General features: G+C 53.7%; 1 protein-coding gene across 1 annotated transcript; it reads right to left on the minus strand.

Moving 5' to 3' along the window:
- Nucleotides 1-575: 575 nt before the first annotated feature.
- On the minus strand, nt 576-7,438 carry Ltbr (lymphotoxin beta receptor). Its single transcript, XM_051155400.1, has 10 exons — nt 7,147-7,438; nt 6,927-7,023; nt 6,548-6,673; nt 6,302-6,451; nt 5,859-5,955; nt 5,588-5,667; nt 3,419-3,526; nt 3,107-3,132; nt 2,059-2,275; nt 576-1,490 (listed from the first exon to the last, which is right to left on the minus strand). Exons 1-10 carry the CDS (start codon nt 7,240-7,242, stop codon nt 1,249-1,251), a joined length of 1,239 nt encoding a protein of 412 aa, XP_051011357.1. The 5' UTR covers nt 7,243-7,438; the 3' UTR covers nt 576-1,248.
- Nucleotides 7,439-8,072: the final 634 nt, after the last annotated feature.

Here is an 8,072-nt window from a genome sequence, read left to right on the forward strand (position 1 = left end):
TAACGAAAGGGTAAGAGACATTTCCCCCCAAGATGGAGTTTCACTGTGTAGCCCTGGCTGTCCTGGAACTGGCTCTGTAAACCAGGCTAGCTTCGATCTCAGAGATCTGCCTGCCTCTGCCTTGTGAGTGCTGGGATTAAAAGTGTGTGCCACTTCTGCCCAGCTAAGGGGCAAGAGACATTTTAAAGAGATTTTAAAAATAGTAATAATAGTAAAGATAAAATAACACATTGTGCAGGGCAGCCAGATGTTTGGCTGTGCCCAGGGACTTAATGCCTGTGGAAGAAGAGACATTTATGCTGGGCTAACTGGCTTGAACAAACAACTTCCTCCACCCATGCCTGTTTTCTTGTTTGTCAAGAGCGCTTGCCTCATGGGCACTGAGGGGGCCGAGTCAGTCCATATTGTAGGTGTGCAGAGTGCCTCCCTGCACACACTCAGCCGTGGCTGCTTAATATGGACACCACCTGAACCGAACCTAGGGCTTCTCCCAGAAGTGCCTTTGAGGGATTACATGTTTGAGTTTTCACCTTTGCCTTTGGTTTTAACCTGACAGTCTAATGTTTCCATACAAAACCCAAGATAAAGGACCTCAATCTTGTCTTTATTTGCATGTGGTTACAGTTTATAAATACACTTGCCATTTTTCTCCTGTTCCCAAACTCCCCCGATACCTGGTAACACTACCCAACCCCCATTCTCACTGTCTCACTATCCTCTCCCCCAGGAGCAAGGGAGGGATACTCCTCCCGTGTGGTTTCATCTTCACAGGGTCTATCTTGGTCCATGTGGTATGAGGCTGTCAAGGCCTCTGAAGGCTGGGGATGAGCACCGTGAAGCCTTGCAAGGTTCCTGTGATGTCCTTGCAAGTGGCCCCGGGACCCAGCTCCCTCCTTTGCCATGTTTAGAATGCAGAGAGGCTTGGTGGGGTTACAAGCCTTGCCTGTGTCTGAGGCTGAAGGGGTGGAGGCCTCTGGGAGCTGGTGGGTCTGCAACAAGGCCTCAGGCTTGCTTAGGCAGTAGTAGGAGTCCTGGGTGGGCACCGCCCTGCTAGTGTCCAATTCTGCTCTGAAGAGGTGTCTGAGGCCAAGTCCAGTCCGTCCCTTAGGGCTCTGCTTCTCAGATCCTGCCCAGACCCTGTGAGTTCTGGTGGGGAGCAGCCTCAGGAAGAAGGTGCTGGACCCTCTCTCCTCCTTGCCTTTCCCAGATGCCATCAGACATGGGTGGCGAATAGGTTCCTTGGCTCTGTCAGAGGGCGTGGCACCCTAGTGTCTCTGTCTCAGCCAGATGCCAAGCTTTGCCATCCTCCTGGTAGGGTGTAGAGAGCTCAGAAGGGCCGGGGGCTCCCTCTTCAGGAGTCGGGTATGGAGGCTCGGGGGGAACTGGAGGGTCTCCAGGACCCCGTGCACCCCCCAGCACTGGCCCGTTGTATATGTAGATATTGCCAGTGACAGTCACAGAGCCTCCACTCACATGGATGCCATTTGCACCTGTTGGGGAGAAGGCTCAGTTGAGGGGGTGCTTCCTGAATCCTCTTCTCTTTTCCTCACAGTCCCGCCTCCCATTTGCTATTCTTTCCTCTGAGTCAGGTCTCACAGAGCCCAGGCTCTGCAGTGGGGGATGGCTCTGAAACCCGAAGCTTCCTTTTCCAGTGCCTGGACTATAGGTGCGCCCCAGCCCCAGCTTCGCTATAGTTTTCCCAAGACACATTGCTCCTTTCTGACTCTTCCCTTCTGTCTTGCCTCTGGATCTTTTTTAAAAATATTTTTTATTAATTTATTCATATTACATCTCAATTGTTATCCCATCCCTTGTATCCTCCCATTCCTCCCTCCCTCCCATTTTCCCCTTACTCCCCTCCCCTATGACTGTGAATGAGGGGGACCTCCTCCCCCTGTATATGCTCATAGGGTATCGAGTCTCTTCTTGGTAGCCTGCTACTCTGGATCTTTTTTATTTCACCTGGGCCTTGTTCTTTCTCCCTGCTGGCCCTCCTTCCCTCCTTCCCTTTTACCTTCTCTTCTTCCCTCCCTCCCCCCTATGGCCTGCCCAGCTCACCGTGGGCCACCTGTCCATGTTCCCCAGGCTCAGCCTCCAGCTCCGTGCCCTGGCCCAGGGGACTCTGCTGTTGTAGCACCACTTCCTCCAAGACTGGGGTCACCGGGGGTCCAGCAGGGGCTGGGGACACGTCTCCAGACATGGGTAGAAGTGGCTCTGCCAGGTCAGGGAAATGTGGGTTGGTTCTTGGAGGGGGGCAAGGGGGAGACTCTTCTCCCTGTAGAAGAGGTATAGAGAGAACCATCCGCCCGTCAGAGAGACCTAGAAGTCACCTTAGTTTCCTTGTGTTTTGGCAACTCGTCCTGTCTTCGCTCCTTGCCTCGCTTCTTGCCTCAGGGCCTTTGCACTCCAAGCTTCTCTAATTCCTAGAGTTCCCAGGTTAGCGTCCTCATTTCTTCAGTGAACTACTCAGGTATTCAGCGTTATCCAAGGCTTCCCTGTGCACTCTGCCTAAAAGACCATAGCCCCATCTTCTGCTGTCACCCACTGCCTACCACGCTTTTATGATGGTTGCTACCTGATACAAACACACATACACACACACACACACACACACACACACACAATCTTACATATGTGTGCATGCATATGTGTATATATAATGTATATAGGATGACTGTTGGTGTGGTGTTTTTGTTTTATTTGAGGCAGACTCTTACTCTACCTCAGGCTGCCCTGAATTTCACTACATAGCCCCAGGCTAGCCACAAACTCATGGTGAGCCTTCTGCCTCAGCCTCCCAAGCGCTGCAATTACAGGATTGAGCCACCACCCGTGGTGGCTGTTTCCCCCTGAGGCGCTGGCAATGGAGCCCAGGTCTTGTCCGTGCCAGCTAAATGCTCTAATATCCCTGGACTTTGCACTGTATTCTTGTTCCACTACTGTGCAGACTCCAGGATGGACGGGAGGCAGGTTCCTGGGCTGTACGTCAGGTGCCTTGGAATGGCGGCACACTTAGCAAACAACTGGGCGGAATGAATGGCGGAGGCTAAAGTCTGCCTTCCTTGACCTTGCAGCCCCGCCCCTCCTAGCTGGCTTCTTCCTTTACCTCCGGATGCTTCTTGAGCAGAGTACCTGAAACAAAGAACAAAATGGGTTGAGAGGCCTCCCATTCCCAACATCCCACCTTCTACACCCCCTCCTCCACCCCGCCCCCGCCCCGCCATGTGCTGCTGCCAACCCTAGTGTCCCAGAGGTCAATGGTATTGTTACCCTTATCCCTAGCGTCAGAATGATTGTTGGGTAGGAGAGGATGGCATCCAGCACCCTGAGAGTCTTTTGCATGAGGGTTTTTCCTTCAATAGCCCTCCCCTCCATCACCACCTCCACGTGTGGATAGGGGACAGGGGTTCCTTCCTACCCAGCTTTCTGCAGAGAGAGGGGTGCCTCATCCAAGTGCAGGCCAGGATAGTGGTGAAAAGCAGAAAGAAGACCAGCGGTAGCAGGACGGCCAGCAGCAGCATTGTTCCTGCCAGGACAATAGAAGAGAGTGATGACACCAAAAGATGGGGCAGGAGGAGGAGGGGGCTTCTCCCAGAATTCAGACAGCCTTTTCCCTCTTTTGGAGCATTGCCCTCGGGCTGTGGACCAGGGGCTGGGGCCAGCCTTGGAAAGAGCTTTGGACCACACGAGAGACTCTGTCCTGAGTGGTGGGGCCTAAACCTCGAAGTCAGTGGGTGAGGGATGCTGGAGCATCTGGTTTTCAAGGCCAGAAGTAGGTGAAAGGCGGGTGGCGGTGATGTTTGGGTCCTAATGGGAGAGCCCTGTCTCTGTGACCTGGCTGCCTTACAGAGGGGCCACCAGGCCTGAGATTGCCCCCTGTGCCCCTGAGAATGTCAGTTGCTGCAAGTTGCTCACGCTCGTGCTCATGTCAGGGCTGAAGGAGAGAGGCAGAGAGATGGCATTTTGGCTCCCCATCCTTACCTACACTAGTTCACCCACAGCTGTGGCCTAAGGGAGTACAGCATGCAAGGCACGGAGAGAAACTGGACCAGAGTCTGGACGTCTGTGTGCCCGTCTTTTAAGTCAGCTCACCTATTTGAGCATCAGTTTGTCATCTCTACAACAACCAGGCTAACAGACCTACTGACCAAAATCCTAGCTCAGACGTAACCAATGATACGTGATGCAGTGCTGAGACTTCCTGAGAGGGCATGGAGAAATACTCTTGATATGCTGAAGGGGCTGGGGAAGAACTCCTTCCTCTCCCCCCCCCCAAAAAAAATTCAAGTGATAAAACATTTCTATCACACTTTTAGTTAAAAAAAAAAAAAAAGGTATGAGTAGAAATGCATAGGAAATATGTGAGAGGAGAGATATCAAAACAGTAGAGTAAAAGGGCTCTAAGTTCAATGGGTGAATTTTAGCTACGTTTTTATTCTCTCTCTCCCTCCTCCCACTTTCAGAGACAGTGCCCCCTACAGCCCTGCCTCCACCCCCCAAATGCAAAGACGACAGGCATGCACCATCACTCCCGGTAAGAATTTACAAAAATAAAATGAAACAGCAAATCAAAACTCTATAGCATGTGCACCTTATAAGTGGGCCCCAAGTAAGACAGACTTAGGTACAGACACTGATAGCAGGGCCCCAAATAAGACCAGACACTGATAACAGGATTTACACACACACACATACAGTGATCTCAGGCTAATCATTTGACACCTCAGTTTTCTCTTCCCATCGGTGAGGATGAGTAATTCCACCTTACAGAATCGTTAAGCAAATGACATGGGATCACTGAGGGGCTCAGAGTAGTTCTCAATCCTTGGAAGCTATAATTACAAATATCTGGCCATCCAACCCTGTTCCCACATTCTGCCAATTAGTAATGATTACAGTCATCAGAAGCAACCTACAGTCAGCTACCAGGCTGGGAAGCTAGTGGGTTTCCTGGAAGACAGAAATCAAGACGCAAGAAAACCTAGAAAGAGTCAAACGGGGAGCGTGTCTCCCACGGGAGTGTGTAACTGAACGGTGAGGTATTCGATTAGTAAGTGAATCCTCTGATGAGCTCTAGGATGGAACTGTGTCCAGAAGTAATGACAAAGTCCCAGCGTACAAGTGTTTCCTGGAATGATGCTTATAATTTTCAAAGTGTGGAAGAAAATAGCCCAGAGATGTTCTAATCTCCAGGCTCTTTTTTGAGGCAATCTTGCTCTGTAGCTCAGGCTGGCCTCAAACTCTTGATTCTCCTGCCTTAGCCTTCCACGTGCTGGGATTACATGGGTATGCCGTCACAGCTAGCTTTCCAAAGTTTTGTTTTTTCCTTTGGTAGCACTTGGATCTAAACCTTGCCTTATGCATCCCAAGCAAGCAGTCTACCACTGATTTGGATGCCTGCCCCTTCCAACTTCTTTGGAAGAGGGGTGTTTCTTTTCTTTTTTCTTTTCTTTCTTTCTTTTTTTTTTTTTTTTTTTTTTTGTCTAATCCCGGGAGGAAAGATGCACGGTTCCACTGTTTTTCTAGATGAGGGAGATTGAGGCATTTGCCCAGATCTTGACTCATGTCCCTCAGCCCAGCATCCTACCTGGCTGTGGCGGGTTTTTACAAACGGTGTCAGAGTCAGAGGTGCCTGGAACTGCCTCCACCAGGCCCTGGGTCTCACATCTGTGGAGGAAACAGGACTGTGATTTCCTCCTGCTCCCTCGGTGCCCAGTTCCCGGAACATGGTGGTGGGGACTGGCCAGGTGAACACACGGAGTCAAGGATTGGGGGGGGGGGGGCGGATGACAACCTTCGGGCTTCCTGGAGTGTGTTGGGGGGGGGGGGACACGCGGGGTGGGAAGGGGCACTCTCACCTGGTATGGGGTTGGCAGCGGGCTGTGGGGGAGGAAGTGTTCTGGAAGTGTCCTGGCTTGCAGGGGACACAGTTGGTGTCAGTATCTGTAAGTTCATCTGGCAAAAGGAAGGCCAGTCAGGGTGAGTGGACAAGTGTGAGCCCAGCTGTGGGCTTCCTTTATGCCTCTTCCTTGTCAACCAATCTGTTCTATAGCTGTTACCTTCCGCAAGCTTGGCTTTGCAGCCTGCCATTTTACCCAAGCTTCCCCAGTGCTGACAGGAGCCACCTTCAGAGCTCCTCACACTTCTCCCAACTCACATCTTGCAGGCCCCCCCCCCACCCCACCCCACTCCTTGCAAAAGCCCTTTGCAAGGAATGATAGTGTCACCACGGACACAGTACCATGCTCCTTGTTCTAGCCTCCCAGCCACCTTTCACTGGCTGTCCTCAGTGACCTCTGACCTGTGACCTCAACTTCCGTGCCAGGCAGGCAGACTACAAGTTCGCAGTGCACACACTCGTTGTCCGAATAAACACAGGTCATCCCGGGCTTACAGCGGCACTCGGGTTTGCGATCACTGGTGCAAGGGGAAACCTCCTCAAAGCCCAGCACTGGCAGAGAGAGAGGGGGGGGGGTAGAGTCAGGGAGGAGCTGGGGTCCCCAGGAGTACCAGTCATCCAGGTGCACACACCCCTCCCCCCACTTACCAGAGTCACAGGGGCGGCACAGATGGCAGATGGAGAGATGGTTCCAGTGCTCATTGTAGGAATTCGGGGGGCAAGTCTGGCAAGCTGTGTCTTGGCTGTGGCTGCATACAGCAGAGACAAACTTGCCTGTGAGGCAAGTGGGGTTAAAAAGGGTATCAGGAGACGAGGAGTCTATCCCTGTCTCTGCTGCTTGCTGCATGCTGTGGAGCCTCTTTGTCCCCATCCTGCCTTCACGGCTCCGCTGCGACCTCTTCAAATCAGTGCCCGTGTGACAACGGCTAATGCTTCTCAGTTGGTCTCAACTAGCTTAGTTTTACCAGTGTTGGTGTCACTCTGACCCACCTCTAACACCTAGGCTTCCTAGGGCCACTGTTCTCACCTGGGGGACAGCGAGAGCAGCAGACGTGATGTTCGGGCTCGTAGTATTCTTTGTCCTGGTCCCTGCAAGTTTGGTTTTCAATGCGATATGGGGGCACCTTCCAGGGGAGGCAGAGACAGAGAAGAATGAACAGTCAGCTCTGGGGGGCAGAAGGGCTAGGTAGAAGCCTGCCCAGGCCCTCTTTCCCACTTGGCCCATCCCACCCAAAACCCTCCCTCACCAGCTGGGGCTGAGATGCCACCAGGAGCCCGCAGAGTCCCAGCAGGAGTGGCCCCCAGACCAGGCCGCAGGGAGAGAAGGCCCCAGGCAGACGCATGGCGGCCTTTCGGGTCGGCTGACCAGATCGGGTGGAGGCCTGGGAGGAAGGTGGGAAGCCCGGACGTCCTGAGCAGCGTTGGCCACGACTTCCCAAGCCTCTCGGCTGGGGCCGACGTGCCCCCCGGGGGCCGGGAGCGGCCGGGCCTGGCCTCCAGGGCTCCAGCGCCGGGCTCAGGAAGTGGGAGTGGAGAGAGCCGGCCAGGGGCGGGGGCAGGGAGCTCTGGGAGCAGAGGCAGGCCTGTCGCAATCGCGACGGGGGAAGAGGAACAGGCTTGGCCGCCTTGCTCGACGCAGGGCGGGAGTGGGGGTTGGCCGGGAAAGCACGTGAGAGCTGCAGGCCCGGAACCGGCCTCCACCTTTCTTTGGAAGCCTGGCCCCTTACAGGGGCTGCAGATCAAGAACACCCGCTGGGCTGGCGGAAAGGGGGGCGCAGAGCCAGTGGCTAACCCTCATTCAGGCTGCCCTTCAAGAGCCTGGGGCACAGCTGACCTGGCAACACAGAGATGTTGAGGCAGAGCAGGCAGATCTGCAATGCGGAGCCACCAGGGAATGACAGTGAACCCGACCGAGACACTCAGAGATGGCTAGCTTATGCAGCGGCTGGCCAGTCACATCACTTGGCAGAGACTGTGGCCTGCCCCCACTCTGTGACTTTGTAAAGAAAAACAACCACAGTAACAAGCTACCAGGCCTCCGCCCTGCTGGTCCACCCACACCACACACTAGTGGGCACACAAGACATTGGCGAGAGTGCAGCTGGCCTTGAACCTGTCCTCCTGACCTCTGGGAACTTCTCTCAAAGGGGGAAGATAGGGAAACCCAGGTCCT

Source organism: Acomys russatus, chromosome 13 (genome assembly GCF_903995435.1).
Source record: "Acomys russatus chromosome 13, mAcoRus1.1, whole genome shotgun sequence".
NCBI classification, from domain to species: Eukaryota; Metazoa; Chordata; class Mammalia; order Rodentia; family Muridae; genus Acomys; species Acomys russatus.

Coding starts and splice junctions, on each gene's coding strand:
- Ltbr (XM_051155400.1), bottom strand. CDS start 7,242: ATGCGTCTGCCTGGGGCCTTCTCTCCCTGCGGCCTGGTCTGGGGGCCA. Junction 6,674..6,926: donor CTGCTCTCGCTGTCCCCCAG/GTGAGAACAGTG, acceptor CTTGCCTCACAG/GCAAGTTTGTCTCTGCTGTA. Junction 6,452..6,547: donor GTGCCGCCCCTGTGACTCTG/GTAAGTGGGGGG, acceptor TCTCTCTGCCAG/TGCTGGGCTTTGAGGAGGTT.